Genomic DNA, 16,290 nt, shown 5'->3' with positions numbered 1-16,290 from the left:
CGACTTAACATATTATATTTTTATTTTTTAGAAAAAAAAGGTTAGGACAACTGTCAATAGACAAGTTTCCAGTTAGTAGAGAATGGCCCATATATAGGAAGTGAAGAACTTAGGCGCCTCCCAATTACTAAACTACTACGTACTAAATCACTTTAAAAAAAAATGTAGTTTAAACGGATTACTGTATGTTGTTCACGTTTTAACTATTATTAAAAATAATTAGAGTAATACAAATTCTGCAGAGTAAAGATTTCTTAGTCGCTTTATTCAAAGAGTACAAAAGTATCAAGTGTATTCAAGTAAATATCAAATCAGTAGAAGCCGTCTAAGAGCGTTGGATGCCGTTTTGAATTCGCGATGGAGGCCTGACACCGCACCGCGACGTTTTAATGGGCTCCTAGGGCCGGGTCACAGAGTATTGGAACTTCAGTGATTCATATTTATAAGGTTCACTATCGCAAAACTGCTTAGGTTTTTAAAATTGTAAAAGTAAATTCGACTAGGCGAGTAATTAATCTGCGAACAGGTATATTTTACTAAAATTACATATGTAATTCCTTTGTTGCACGGTTCTGTTGACGCGGCATTGGTGTCAAATTAGTTCCCATGCATTTGTTGTGTATACAACTTCTTTTGTTTTTTTATTATTGATGATATACTTTTCCAAGCACTATAACTAAATCAACTATGTGTAAGTGAAAGCGCCCGTATCAGCTCGCCATGGTTTTTGTGACGAACTACGTGTAAAAGCTAGGTAAATACATAAACTATTTATTTTTATGAAAAGCCTTAACTAGTCGCGATCTTAGAATTAACACTCTGTGTCAAGTGGGTGTCGGGAGGTCTTAGTTTATTTCTGTAGTTATTAACACCACATTTATGAATGCATTCATTATTCTTTAATCTTTGGACCTATGTGCTTCGTCAATTTGTGTTTATGCGGTATTGAAAAAAGACACCTTTATGTTACTTGTATAGAAACCATTTTCTAAATCATAAACTACTAGAAGTTGAACCACCACAAACCCATTCACTGTATCCGTCTCAGCTCAGTTTGCAGTAACCTTTACAAGTTTATCACACTTCAAAGAGCGTAACGGGTGGGAGGCCCCCTAACAGATGCTTTGAAATTTCGCCTAGCAAGCCTCGTGAGGTTCTTAGGCGCCGCTTAAGGACCACTGTACACTTTCGTATGAGACAGAACGATCTTTAATTTAGGGTTAACACTCTTAAAATCTAATAAAATTATTTCTTGATATTTAGGCGCGTAAATTTGTTATAATGGTTGACAAACTGTCATATTTGACATATCCGTATTTAGCGTAAAGAACCGTAACCATGGTGATGGATTTGAATTTGGAATTAGCTAACGATTTTCGACTATTGTTTCTTTGGCGTCTAATCTTGATAAAATATTTTGTATTCTATACTTCTTATAAATAACAAAAAATAATAATGTTTGCTTAATACTGTGCTTAACTCTGGATGTTCGATTCCTAGTGAATAAATAATTTCTTAAGTAAAGAAAGATTTTCTTTCTTGATTTTTAATTGCTGAAATGGACGCAAATATAACTAAATACTTCCCATTACATCATAGTTTTAATTATAAAGCGCCAGACAAAAAAACATCATTTTTAGAATTAAAATATATTTTGCAATATACATTTTAACCAGTGTACAGTCTCCTTTATCGTAGACCGCGAGATTTCAAGGCAAGTAGCTGTATTAATTCGTAATCCATTCTCTAAATATAACTTGGTACGATATATATGACGAAGTTACCAGCTTATAAGGAACCTTCTGTGTATCTGCTTGTGAAGGCTAGGTAGCTCATGTTGTAATGGCTTTAGTATGAAATAAGTAATATGGAATTATTTCATTATTTGTTTGTTTGTCTCCAAATATACTAGACCGATTTAAATAATTCTTTCACCATACGAATCCTACGTTATTTCTGATTATTATAGGCCATATAATATTTTCAGAAAAGTTAGATATCCGTATGAAATCTGTGATTATGTAATGCTAAATGTGAAAATTACCAATAAAAAATTCCTATATCGCATACGCTGAGGAAACTATTGAGATTAGGGCAAAGTCATACACTACAATTTTATTATCTATGTGCTTTAATATATATATATATATTTATATCTAACTTTACAAAATTTCAATAAAACAAATTTAATTGTTTTTAATTAAATGCCCGTAGAGTATATAATTCCATTGCTAGTTGATACGTAATGTATGTATATAATTATATATTTAGTAGAAGAAATGTGGGTTTAGCTTCCAATTGGAACTTGAACCATAATTAACTACTTTCGTTAGTTTATTATACCCTCGTATCTTCATTTGTATGTCTTTGTGTTTGCTAGTTCAACAGCTGATCTGTTTAATCTACTTGCCGCGGCATTTTTAGTTCAACTATATTGTAATCGTCATCGCGATGACAACGTCCGGCCCGGTAAATCAATGCTGCTATGTACACAAGTCATCGCTTATATACCTATGTGATCCTGGTACATAGGCAACGTTTGTACGGTTATATACGTACGTAGATAATCTCGTCATAGCTCGCACCCCGTTATGGTATTACCGTGTGTGGGTGGGGAGTTGGGGTGATGGGGGCAAGGGGGCCACCGCGTATGCCGCAGGGGGGCGCTGTCCGCTTTAAAAATACTAGGGCGAACTACCGAACCCTAGCCCGGTTTGAAAAGCTGAAGATCCCTGAGACGGGCGAAGTTTTAAAATAAAACCTGCTATTAGCAGACCGCTTACGGAGATTTTTTTCGACTTATTTCCCGACCCTAAAATTTTCCTCTTGCAAAGTTTCCTTTGATTCAATATGTTTTGAATTAAATAGCTACTTTAGTTCGCAAATGAATCACTCTATTTCATTTTGTACTCGTAAACATTATACTCAGCAGTTAGTTATCTGAGATGTTATTCGGAAATTTTAGTAATTCCTTTCCTTGTCTATAACGTTGTAAGTGATATTTTCTTACATCTAAGAATCGCATCAAAGCCCATCTTACAGCCCGAACTTGTAACTTAAGTTAGGGGTGTTCTATTAGGTTCCTGAGAAATGTACTTAATTCAAAGAAGTGTTGTGACGATACCCAATCGGTATCGATAGTTTCGGTCGTATGAAATTTAAATGTATTTTGTTCGTATTTTCATAATTGGGCGCGGGCGGGCGGGCGGCGTCATCACCCCCGCGGGGTATTTAATGATTATACGCTGACTGCCACCTGATTGCTGCTACCAGTGGTTAAACTTGTCGATAAAAATAATGATGTGGAATTGTTTTTTTTTTTTACTAAGTATAGGTACTTTGAGTATTGTACACAGCAGTTTCGAAGTAACGTCTTGTTAAATATTTACGAATTTTTATTTACTTACTTTATGTATCTTAGGAGGATTTCCTCATGATTTTGATTGTATAAAAAGGCAGAATCCTTCCTAGATATCTCCATTCTTGGACTGTCTGCCGCGGAAAAGAATATGTATTTCATTTGCTTAAAGTGTATTTTTACTTTCCTTTACTTCATCGTATGATCTTTCATTTATCGATAGTCGATAAACTATCTACCGATACCTTGACACGGCATGACTCGCGGGGTGGCACTATAGCGGGCTCGCGAGGGGGATGGAGGTACATAAGGCCATGTATCAGCAGTACATAGGTGGTACCCGAAATTTTGCAGTTTTGTATTGAAAACTAGGTTATTTCCCAATTTATTCCCTATCGATATATGACCTAGGTCCATGTTTATTTGCAGCCTGACGCCATTTTCGTGATTAATCACTGTAATACATTTTAACAGCCAGGTAACATTTTAGTGCAATCCAATTTTTATTAAATTATTTATATACCTAATTGACATAACCTCCGAATAGAACATCATATAAGATAAAAAATAGTACAGCACTTCAGAAATTAAAGAAGGCTTAACTTATAAATTCAATTAATATTATCTTTAGGTTTGTGCCCAATACAAGTACAAAAGTAAAACCGTTTCCAAAGAATTTAAGATAAAATGAGATTTAAACTCTTACGATTTTCATGTCCCTATTATAACTAATTCAAACTAACTATATACCTTATGTATTTTATATTATTTATAATCAAAATGAATCTATTTTATCACCATAATGTAGGGACGTCTTAAGCGGAAATATAAGTTTCATAGCGTATATTATATATATATCGAAACCTATATACACTTTGGCATAACAAAGGGATGTATAACCAATCTGCATCTTAAGCAATTAGGTTGTATATATGTACGCACCAGTGCACCTTATCTGTCATTGAGGTGTAATTAATTACGGAGTGAATTGCAATACATAGGGGTCAATGGATCTGCATAGCAGGCCCTATCTAGTGGCTAGTAAAGAAGCCGCATTGAAAATAGAAAATCTATGTTTATATTACATCAATGAGGTTTAAGGATCTTAAAAACTATGTAACGAATACAACTTTTACGAATACGAATAGAACATCTACTATTTTCCTTTCGTTAATGTTTGAACCTTTATATAGATGTTATGTATTTCATCGTTGGCAATGTATTTAGTATATTTGTTTTTGGTATATTATCCATGTTAGCTGTAAGATTGCGAAATAAATTTGTAACTTCTCAGACATCTTTTATCTGTTTGTATATTCCCGGGGCGAAAATAATCTTGAAGTGACAGAAGAAGGCTTTAATGAAAAATACTTGCGACCCTTTTTGTTCTGCTCTGGGATATCGGCCACTCTAGTAGAAACTATTTTAGGTTGTCAGTGATAGAACCTATATAAGTTGTTATTTTAATAATCTAATTTAACAACTAACGCGCCAAGACGCTTCTTTAGACAACATGGCGTCACACCAGTCCCTATGAGATACGATTAACAAACGTCAAGTTCTTAAAGAGTTAATTGTCATTCTGAAATTACATTCATACATTATATTTCGATTATAGACAGTCTCCGACGAAGTAAGACTTCAAGACAATATTAGCTGTAGACAGGCCCAGACATATTATTTATATTCATGCTGCGTCATTGTCGATTCGCCTAATCTGTGACCTATCTATGTCATGTGTCTGACGTAAGAAAAGTATTTTCCATCTATGATCTATGGTCAAGAAACCTATCAGATAGACATTTAAAGCAACGTCTAGTCAGTAGTCAGTAAGATCATTAGTTTGATAAACTAATGTTAGAGATGCAGAGGTCCTCTTAGTACCTCTTAATATTTTAGAGTTTTTGAGGAAAAATATTAGATTTTTTTTGGCTAGAAGGGACTTTTCTTTCAATTTTTGGAGGTTTGACTAAAAGAGATTCTTCTGTATGTAAAATACGTCCAGTAAAGCCGGATCGCGTTATAGGAATACGCGTTGTACGAGATTTAACACGAATAAAGGTTTCTGGTTTAATTTGATTAAAAACACAATTTCACACATACTCAATATAACTGAAGAAATCTTCGCGTTATACGGCGGTTGGAAATTGTGTTATACGAACACGCGTGTTATACAGCCGCGTTATATTATTATTGGAATTACACACGAATAATGCCGTTAATATAATCCGAATCAGGCCGTTAAACAGTCAAATTCCTTTAATTTAAGCTCAAAACCAATATATTATTTTACAGTAAGGAACATTTTGTGTAGCTTCTACACTTTGTACGAAACCAGTTCGACAGCTGTACTGCAATTATTTGTACTCAAATGGATCTTTTTACTGCGAACCCGACTATTATTTATAGAGAAATTGAAGTTTACCATATCGTAAAGGAATGAAATGAGAAATCAGAAATGTTTTAATATATCAAGGATAAAACAACTGAAGCGAAACTTATTCAAATCTAAATTAGTTTAAAGAAAACACTTTTTTACGGATTGAAGATTATTATAAAGTAATAATTTTTTACATAATTAAAAAAAACACGACGTTTTGCGTGCTTTACAGCGTGCGTCACGGTGGCTGAAGACAAAAGGCGTTAAATGTCAAACAGTATCTTAGCTGTAGAAAAAAATATTATCTGTATTAACTCTGGGGAAATAAATACAGAGAATATATTTTTTTCTATAAAGTACGCGAAACTTTCCAATTTAAAATTCGTCAGCCTCAGATTTCTGTATGTTTCATAATACATATCAACTAATAGTTAAGTTGGTGATCAGCCTCCTGACTTTTTGGGTCTATGGCCATGCAAGCGAATGTTAAATGCACACATAGAAAGAAAGTCTATTGGTGCATAGCCGGAAATTGAACCTACGAACTGAAGGGTGACAGTCGAAAGCTGTAGGCACTATGCCAATTACACTGTTCAATTGTCAATTAAAATTAAACATTGAATTTGAGGCTATTTCTCCATTCCTTCAGCATCTTCCACAGAGATTTTATATGGTTTTATCTTTAAATAAACAAGTATTATTTTAATATCTTGTTAAAAGGAGATTAACGAATATAATTCTATGGACAGAAGCGAAGGGCTATATTTAGTGGCCCAGGACTATCGATTTGTGCCGGAGCGATGACCGGAACCGCGGACCATTTCACTAATTATTTACTACTTAGCACTTATGCCTCCCTAGTACAAGACGTGGATTAGATTTCCCTGGTATTCGAGAGACTACAAACTATATATATATATATATATTTGTTGTATATAAATAATATAATGTTTAATATTGTATTTTGTTACAGGACAACTTAACCCCAGAGCCAATAGATATGAACGACGAAGATAACTTCTCTAGTAAGTATTTTTTTCTTCACTTGTTATATTTTTTTTAAATACAATTTAACAGATACCTTAAAAGTAAGATAGACACAGCACATCGACATACATACTAGACTAAGTTCGGTTCTAATAATTCCGTTTTAATTTAATTAAGTCGTGGAATATTCGAAAGCCTGTAAGGAAATATATAGAGTTAATGTACCGACAAATAGCCTGTATCTATCTATCTTGATTAACAGCCGCTTGCATCACATCAAAATATGTATTTTATGAAACAACAAAACTCTTTGTCATAAAATACTGGCAACCGAATTGGCTATAAATTTTTTTTAGTTCCGTTTTCAAAATTTCAAATTTGGAATATGATCTGGTGCAGGTCAAGGCTACGCGAAAGATGCTGAGAAGTTGAAAATGATGTTGCTAGCTTGGAATTACAACGGTCAAACAGGTAATATTTTAAATATATATATGAATAATTAAAATAAATAAATCAGTGGGGCTACAACCTTTGAGGTATGGGCCTCAGATTTCTGAATCTTTAAATATGGAAGTGTGATCAGCCTTCTGTGCCAGACACACTCGACGTTTTAAGTCTTCCTCATGATTTCCTTCACTGTTCGAGCGAATGATAAATGCGCACATAGAAAGAACATTCGTGTACATAATTAAAAAATATATATATCAACATTTTGGTTAAGTTAAATGAACTTGAAGCAGAACTTCTGTCGGTCCACATGTTCAACGTAGGTAATTGATGAATTTTTATTTTTATTATTTTTTGTTAAATATAAAAATATGAGCAATGTAGTTTTTATAGCGTATATGTCGTTTACAGTTATCATACATTGGCATTTCGTATTATTTATGCAAACGCCCTTTCCTTAAAGGCCTTAATTTCGCAGTAAAAACGACGCTTCAAAATAGGCTTAAATTATGGCTTCCAAGTTAGAATTTGCTAGTTTTATTCCGTTGGACATAATTTCTGCAAAACCGCTTGGCTATTTTTACTGTGCAATGAAGCCGTACGTACTAGGGGCGCATGAATTTATAGGCACCCGGCCTGGGTTGACATTTAGCAAGCAGATGCACCGTTCCCTGAGTACTCCATTAATATCTGCCGCCTTGGTGGATAATGTTTTTCGTTAACGGTTATTTTTTTACCACTAGGTTAATTAAAAACTTTTTTGTAACACTGGTTAACTAACTCAAATCCTGTCTGTACAACCTTAAACGGGTCTTTCTCGTGAATAAATTGTCTTCCAAGACTTCTTTACTCACACTGTTAATTTAGACTATTATTTATTATAACATTATTTTTCTTTTTTTGCGTCTGTGGCGCAAACTAACTATTGTGGTCTCTGGCAGAATGATCAGCGCTGCGGAACACGTCAGCTCCACGGCATAATGCTGAACCAGGCCAAGTAACAACCACAACACAGACACACTTAAAATGTACCCGTATTCTATTTATTCTGACCATATTTTCTTGTTATATTTATTTTGTGTTTCGTAAGTAATAAATGTATAATGCAACCTATCGCTTATGTTTATAAAGCAGCGTGCTGCAGGTCTAGTAGTACACGTATTATAAGTGTAAAGCTATCCTTATGTTTCAAGATAGAAGGACTATTAGGTACAAATATTCTTAAAAAGAAGGAATTCAGAAACTTTAGTGCAAATGTATCGCTATAAGCGAAACATTTCAACTGGTTTCTAGGCGTGTTCTGTGGGTTTTTTAAAACTGATTAATTTAAGAAGCTCAAACTGGTTTTAATGATGGTGGTTTAATGAGAGATTATATCCATTCATTTTTAATCTTTTTATAATCATGACTGAGTTCCAGCGAAACAATAATTGTTTTAGTAGCCATTGCAGAAACCCGAAGGTTTTTATTATAACGGGATAATAAAAACATCTTAAAACGTTGGGTCGTAGGTTCGATCCTTGGTTACGCACTATTGGATATCAAAACAGTTGGTCCCAAAAATCAATGGCAACATTCAGTTGCTTGTAATTAAAATAGCAACCATACATAAATTTGAAGCCAAGATCTAAAATCCTGCGCCACTGTCAATTCGAAATTTCGAAATATATTTACAGACGGATTAAATTGGCCACAAGAAAACTGTCACAATTTTTTCACACCACAAAACAATTGTTGATTTAGATTTTTACCTTTTAAAATTACGTTCTTTTGATAATATATAACAATAGATAGTTTTCTGATTATGATATAATTTTTACAATATGTAACTAATTACAATTACAATAAACATTTCATTAATGAAATATAATTATGCTGAACACAAACATCCGCCATAGTTAGTTCACAATGTTTAAATTTTGATGTAATTTGCTTAACAACGCTTGGTTTATTGATTAATTATGTGATATAATTAAAATAATGTTTATCGGTTAGAATGTATACATATAGTATAGTAATGTAGTAGAGTTGACATATGGACACTGATGGTTTTAGTTAACCAGCTAAAGGGATTCTTAAATAATGTACCTACCCAGTTCGTATAACATTATTTTGTCTGCACCGTTTGCAAGATCAAAACGTTTCTTTGTTATGAAGTACTTTATAAAAAGTAAATCCTGAAGAAGATAGATTAGTAACGAAAAGCCCCTGGCACCATTTTTTATTGTCAATATTATTATTTAATTATTAAAACTAGTAATAACCAAAATCTGCTATTACTCTGAACAATCAGGCTATGGAGTGGTAATCAGCCTTATGGGGCATTAGGGCTGGCAACTCAGTAGAAAGATTCTCTCACCTTGGAGAAACTTCCTCCACAATCTACAAGTTCATTTACGAATAAGCCATTTATTTATTTATTAAGTCTACAACATCATACATATTACTAAATCTACTGATAATTTTATAAAATCTTATATCTAATATGTATGACAATACATATAAACATAAGTTATGGTAAAAAAATACAAAATTAAAAACATAAACAAGATAAGATAGTTACATAATAAAATAAAATAAAATTACAAAGAAGGTTGGAACATAAAAAAGAGAAAAAGAAAAATCATCAGCAAAACACCGAATTACGTACGTAGCTAGTTAGCGTACCTACGGGTTTGAGAAAGGCACCCAACAATGCTTTTTCTAAAACCGATCAGCCCACTACCGAATATATCCAGCTCCGGATTAGCTGTGTTCAATCCGTTATAGTTGCGAAGAATTCGAACGAGAGGTGCCTGAACTCCTAGGTTGGTTTTGGTTTATTACATTACTTATTCAATCACATTCCAGGCAGGAACGGAGACTTACCAGAAACTGGTACGGACAGTAGTATGGCTGACCTGTGGGCCTCCTACCACAGCGCCTTGGGGCTCGGCACCAAACCGCCTAAGCCTTCCACGCCTCTCACAACCGGACACTCGGTGAGTTTTAAGGTTGATCAGCGTTTCATACTATTTTTACTTGGATTTAATTAATCATTATTTTAAAACATATGTGGACTAGGAGAATGAGTTTTTTTAACTTTAATTAATGATGTAATTTAAAAAGTCAGAAGTGAAGGTTCTTTGTAAATAATACATCAACCAATAGCGTGTATATTGTCTCGATCTCACTTTCTCACTCTCTCAATCGCTCTCTCTCTATTCTTCGACAAAAACGCTGCACATCTTCGTGACGTTCCGTAAAAATTTTACCCTCATTCTCCTAAAGAAGTTTCACTTCAAAAAAATACTGATACATTTTGAACATAGAAACGTTGGAAAAGGTCCCAGTTTCCATAATAAGACTCGGTGTGCCTAACATCCAGGCTAACTAAGCCAGCCTAGCTTCAGAAGCACAGGAGTCATCACTTAGCAGGCTTACGGCGACCTTCCTAGTTTAAGGATTTCTGTACGTTGATTAGCCACAGCCACGCATTCCATGAAACTTCTTGAACGTAGAAGATCGACTAGAAATCAATAAGAAAGTTTTAAAATCATCAAAAATATTTGTTTATAGCATCATAGGGTCGGTATGTTTCATCTTTTCTAGAAAAACTGTTAACAATGCCTATAATAATTAGTAACACAAAAATACAGTATTTACAATATTCTTAACCTATAAATAATAACTATAATTTAATAAAAATAAAATCAAAACAAATTTTAAATATTTGGTTCCTGTGGCAGCGTTTGATTAAGACGCGCTCTGTTCAGTAGAACTTGAAACAGAGTGACGGAGAGTTTATTGCCAGTTCTTCTCTTACGCTCTACGCTCTTGATTTGGGAACTGGCAATAAATGTAAAATTAGAAGTATAAAATATGTATTTCTTTTTGAAGTTCATAAATGTACATTGTGTTACCTAAATGAATAAATGATTTTGATTTTATTCAACGTTACTTTTCAGAGTCCAATCCACGTTGGTTCAACACCAGTGGAGCCAGTATCAACGCACGACGAGACTTCATCATCCGACAGAACCAAGGACGATGATGATGGAGGAGCCTCTGATGATGACAGCGACGATCGTGTCGATCCCCAACATCATGATCCTGAGCGGTTAAAGGCATTTAATGTATGTTTGTGTTTATAAATTTTAAAACATATCGTTGTGGATTTTTGCCGTAGACCATTCTTTGATAAAAAATATGTCATGTCGTGAATCGATCTTACTTGACCCTTACTCCAATAGGGTCACTATTTTTGTTCGACTACTGACACAACAAATCCTACTTTAAATAGAAAGTAAATTGAAATAGCTTGCCCTGCCTTTCTAGGTCTGGACTATAGATGTATCTGTTTCATGATAATTTGCAAAGATAATAGACAAGAAGACGATTAGACTCCTTGTGTCACACGCCGTCAACTTTTGGGTCTAAGGAAAAGTTTCCTTACGATATTTTCCTTCACCATTCAAGCGAAAGTTAAAGAAGCTCCATTGGTGAACAGCCGGCTATCGAACCCACAACCTCCTGTCATTACAAGTTTTACATACAGTAATAAAAAAAATATATAAATCAAGCTAATTAATGTTATACAAATTCCAGATGTTCGTCCGCCTATTCGTCGACGAAAACCTCGATAGGATAGTTCCTATTTCAAAGCAGCCTAAAGAGAAGATACAGGCCATCATAGATTCGTGTACCAGGCAGTTCCCAGAATTTGCTGAGCGCGCCCGCAAGAGAATCAGAACTTACTTGAAGAGTTGCAGGCGTAACAAGAAGGTTCGAGGAGATGGACCGACTACAGGCAATGGCGGGAACACTCCATCAGGCAACGCCTGGGACACAGCGGTGAGGGTCCGAGCTCTGCATGAATCATAATGTCCTAGTACTTATAGTCTTAATACGGTCGTGTTTGTTGAGTTTTGAGTATGATAGAGAAGAGTGAGAAAGAGATGATGACTAGAAGATAGATATTTTTTTTCTTATGCTAAAAAGAATAAGTTAAATAAGTGATACCGCCGCCCATAGACACTCTCAATGCCAGAGGGCTCGCGATTGCGTTGCCTTTTAAGAATTCGTACGCTCTTTTCTTGAAGGACCTAAGTCGAATCGGTTCGGAAATACTTCAGTGCGCAGCTGCTTCCATATAGTGATGGTGCGCGGCAGAAACTGCCTTGACAAACAGTTAGTTATGGAAACATAATATTATACTAATAACATATTGAATAAATTCTTTTACGTCATACTGATGAGATAATAAAACATATCCTAATATCACCGAAACAAAATTGTAGTTTTGTCAAAGACGAATTTATGTTTTCTAAATCAAATTGCGCGCATCCCTGAACTCCCTGAGGTCGCATTCGCCTGCGCATTTAATATTCGCTCGAACGGCGAAGGAGACCATCGTGAGGAAACCGGCTTGCCTAAGTCTAAGAAGCGGGAATCGAATTAGAGATATTAAAACATAATACCTGTATGGTATGGCACAGTGGGTGAATCCCAAAGTATCAGGGTTGCTAGCTATTGACTAGCTGTGTTACAACTCAGGTGCGTCCGACTCCCGCGCACTTAACGTCTGTACAAGCTGAACATATCTTGGCGCAGGCGTGTGAGAACGAGAGCCTCAACGCGAAGCGGATGCGGCTAGGCCTGGATCCAGTCAGCCAGCCCATGCCGACCGTGCCTACTCCTATGGTGAGTTAACCCACACAAACACATTTAAACAAGAGTGTAACTTATAAACAAATTACATATATGCTGGAAAATAGAAGAATCCAAGAATGTTGGAGGCATCCCCAGATTTCTATTTGCTGTTCAAAGTAAGAATTAATAGCGTGTTTAATATTAATAATAAAGAACAATAAGTAAGATAAATAGAAAAAAAAAGAATTAAAATTCTGTACAAAATAAGTGCATAATTTGTCATATAAAGACGACATATTTTTTTATATATTATTAATTAAGTATTAATTACTTAAGATGTCACATGGTGTAATGGTTGTAGCTCCTTACAAACATTGTGTAGAACAAAAAACTTGGCAACTAAAAGGAGTGGCGGAGTGATTGCCATTTCTTCTCTTCCGTTCTACTTCCCTTGATTTGAAAATTGGCAATAAATGTAAAACTAGAAGCATTTAGTATGACTTTTTTGTCGTTCATAAGCGTACATTGAGTTACCTAAATGAATAAATGTTTTTTTTTTGTATATGTATAAAATAACAAACCCAATATATCATCCCAATTATGAGAACTAATATTTACCGTAAACCCAGGCCATAGACACGACGGCGACATCATCATTCCTGAACCTGTACAGCGGTGCAATCAGCAGCCCAGCGTCCACCACCACTACGACAGCCCCAGGACACAGCAAGGCTGCAGCGGACACCACCAGGCCATCAAACAGTCCCACCATGGAACCACTGCTGAATAACAACAGCTTGAAGCTTGATAATGCGAATGGCAACACTGGCAGTAAGACTGCTAGGTAAGTACCTAATGCTGCGATTACTGCTTCATGGGCGTACATTACCTGTACACCTCAAATTGGTCAAACAAGTTTCTTGGAGTGTCCTCAGAGTTCACTCTAGGCATTCTACCTCAAAACCATGCAACCAATAGCAGTTTTATCCCATAGTGATAGTGAAACGAATTAACAACAAAGTAATCTGAAGTTATATTTATTTGGTAGCAGGATATAATCTTTTCATAATTTTTATCTATAAAAACCTCACTAACAATAGAAATAATTTACTTTCATCATTTTTCTCTAACGCGCCAAAAAAAGGAAATTCAAAAAATAAAAATAACCATTTCTTTTATAAATAAATAACAATATTTATTTAACGACAATAGATGGCGTTGTGCATTTATGAAATGCGATCCAAAGACGATGCCTAACTAGGGATTAAAAGCGCGTCAAAGAATAGTCAAACTCAGATTCCTGGAAAGCCAAAAATTGAGGGAGAGTTAGGTTTACCATTACAAATACTAAAGTTAAAAAAATCCCCATCGCTCCCATTTGTGCTACAAAAGGTATTCGAGGTCAAAGGTCAATATTTGAGGACTTTTTCTCGAAAATGGTAAATTTTATCAAAAAAGCAAAAGTTATAGATCTTAAACTGAAATTTGCACACATGAGATCGATGGGAATTTTTATATCTTTATTTCTAATGGTAAAACCCCAGCTCTCCACCAAAATTCAGCTTTTCGGGAATTTTTGTTAAAATCCCCATTCAAAAGCAATATTTAGTTTGATTTTTATGTAACTCCGTCCATCAGTGTTATTCTTCATATTAACACCGACGACGAGAACAAAAGAGAGACATTATATAAATAACTTTTGCTGTGGCATATGAAAAGGCTTAATAGTTATTTAAATTCCAGTCCAGCTTCGTCACCAGCCCCGCTGTTCAGACCATCTTTCCCATCCACTTTTGGCAACCCACCGTCTTTTGGCAGACAAAAGTAAGTTCTATACTTAGTTCATCATTGTTTTTTAAATTTTTAAATTATATTGTTTACTAGTCTTATAATCACTAGCATTGTAATATTTAGCTTTGGAAAGCATTCTAGACTGATTCTAAAATGTATGAAATATAAATATTTTTTAAATAACAATTATTAGATAGAAATAGAGAATAGAATAGGTTATATATTAATTACCTGAGTTTGATGATTCTGTTAAGGCTAATTATTGTAAGTCAGTGCCAGTCAGCCGGATTTTATATAAAAGATTCTCATACATTGTTCATATTGATTTTTGGTACTGGCATCTAATCTCTAAAGTAAAATTTGTTTTACTATCAAACTATGGATACTGTACGGTTCCTATATCATCGGGGTGCTTTTAATAATAGTGAATTTTAGTTTTACTCTATGCTAATCATCGTATAGCAAGAGCATATAAGCGAAACACTAATCTCTTAATTACTATGAATGTATGCAAAGCAACAGTTGAAGAGAGTGCCTACGTCTGGCAAAACTCTCAGGGTGTAACTTCGAATATTTAGAAAATCGCCACGCTTATAAAACTAACAAAACCTCAGTAAAATGTACAGCCTTGGCTCGCACAGATACGTAAACAATCAAATTTGTTTTAAAACCCGAAAAAAAAACGCCCACAAAAGGAGCCATTTTGTTTTTAATCATCATTATTTCATTTCAGCTCATCGACAAGCCAGTCATCTGCGCTGTCAAATACAGCATTACTGTCGACTCTTACAGCTTTGCCACCAACTGGTAATGTGTTTAAAATTATTATAGTGCCTTTCTTATATCATACCTTTCTTGGTAGGTACGATCGTACGGCGCTGTCATGAATATTAGTATTGCCAGTAAATAAAAATTAATCGTTATAAGGGGAATAATTTGAAGTGATGGTAGCTAACTTCATAATGAAATGTCTTAATAAAACAATGTATATTATAAATACTAGATCTAGAAACAGTTCTAGGCTTAAAAAAACATGACAAACACATAGGAACAACTGATATGATAGGTTTTGTTACCTGTATTAATATAATATCTTTTAAGATACCCAGTAATCAGAATCGTTCCATAATTTAAACTTTATTATGCAATTAATAATGAAAGGAATAAAAATAAATACATTCAAATTGGACTTTTGTTGTAGATAGTTGTATTTGAGAGGTGGCAATGTCAGTCGGACATTTAAAAAAATGGCGACGGTAATACCAATTTCAACCGCTGGTTAAGTAATGAAAATAATAGTGGCTTAAATTTCTCTATCGTAAATATATATCGTATATCTGCATATTATGCACTTCTTGCACTCATCATTTTTTTATTTATTGTTTTCTTTTCTTACTAGGGTTGCCTGGAAGAGATCGCTTGTTAGCGATAAGGCCGCCCGTTGCATCCCTTGTAATTTATATATATGGTGTTATTTGTGTTTCTTTCTAGCAACGAAGTGTGAATAAATAATAAATAAATCAACCAATAAATGTATAACTATTTTATTATATTAATTTTCAGGTGTCGGAGTTAACGCGGCAATGGCAGCGTATCAGAGCGCTCTGTTATCAGCAATGGCTGCGCACACACACACATTTCCTAATATAACGGGTAAGCTTAATATTTCCCCTTTAATTATATTTGGTAATAACTC

The 16,290-nt window shown here is 34.5% G+C and overlaps 1 protein-coding gene across 4 annotated transcripts in view; it reads left to right on the top strand.

Annotated features, from left to right (window-relative positions):
- Nucleotides 1-16,290, top strand: part of LOC110996789 (nucleolar protein 4) — a 105,099-nt gene that overhangs the window by 84,971 nt on the left and 3,838 nt on the right. Inside the window, exons 4-13 of one of the 4 annotated variants that reach the window (XM_045628412.1) lie at nucleotides 6,712-6,763; nucleotides 7,125-7,196; nucleotides 10,023-10,153; nucleotides 11,120-11,287; nucleotides 11,760-12,005; nucleotides 12,765-12,854; nucleotides 13,433-13,647; nucleotides 14,532-14,627; nucleotides 15,328-15,401; nucleotides 16,158-16,247. In XM_045628412.1, coding sequence (XP_045484368.1) covers nucleotides 6,712-6,763; nucleotides 7,125-7,196; nucleotides 10,023-10,153; nucleotides 11,120-11,287; nucleotides 11,760-12,005; nucleotides 12,765-12,854; nucleotides 13,433-13,647; nucleotides 14,532-14,627; nucleotides 15,328-15,401; nucleotides 16,158-16,247 — 1,234 coding nt within the window. Of the gene's footprint in view, nucleotides 1-6,711; nucleotides 6,764-7,124; nucleotides 7,197-10,022; nucleotides 10,154-11,119; nucleotides 11,288-11,759; nucleotides 12,006-12,707; nucleotides 12,855-13,432; nucleotides 13,648-14,531; nucleotides 14,628-15,327; nucleotides 15,402-16,157; nucleotides 16,248-16,290 lie in introns of all 4 variants that reach the window. The other 3 variants (XM_022264624.2, XM_045628411.1, XM_045628413.1) reach the window with 3 other exon arrangements.

Source organism: Pieris rapae, chromosome 5, assembly GCF_905147795.1.
Source record: "Pieris rapae chromosome 5, ilPieRapa1.1, whole genome shotgun sequence".
NCBI classification, from domain to species: domain Eukaryota; kingdom Metazoa; phylum Arthropoda; class Insecta; order Lepidoptera; family Pieridae; genus Pieris; species Pieris rapae.
This window is presented reverse-complemented; position numbering and strand designations above follow the sequence as displayed.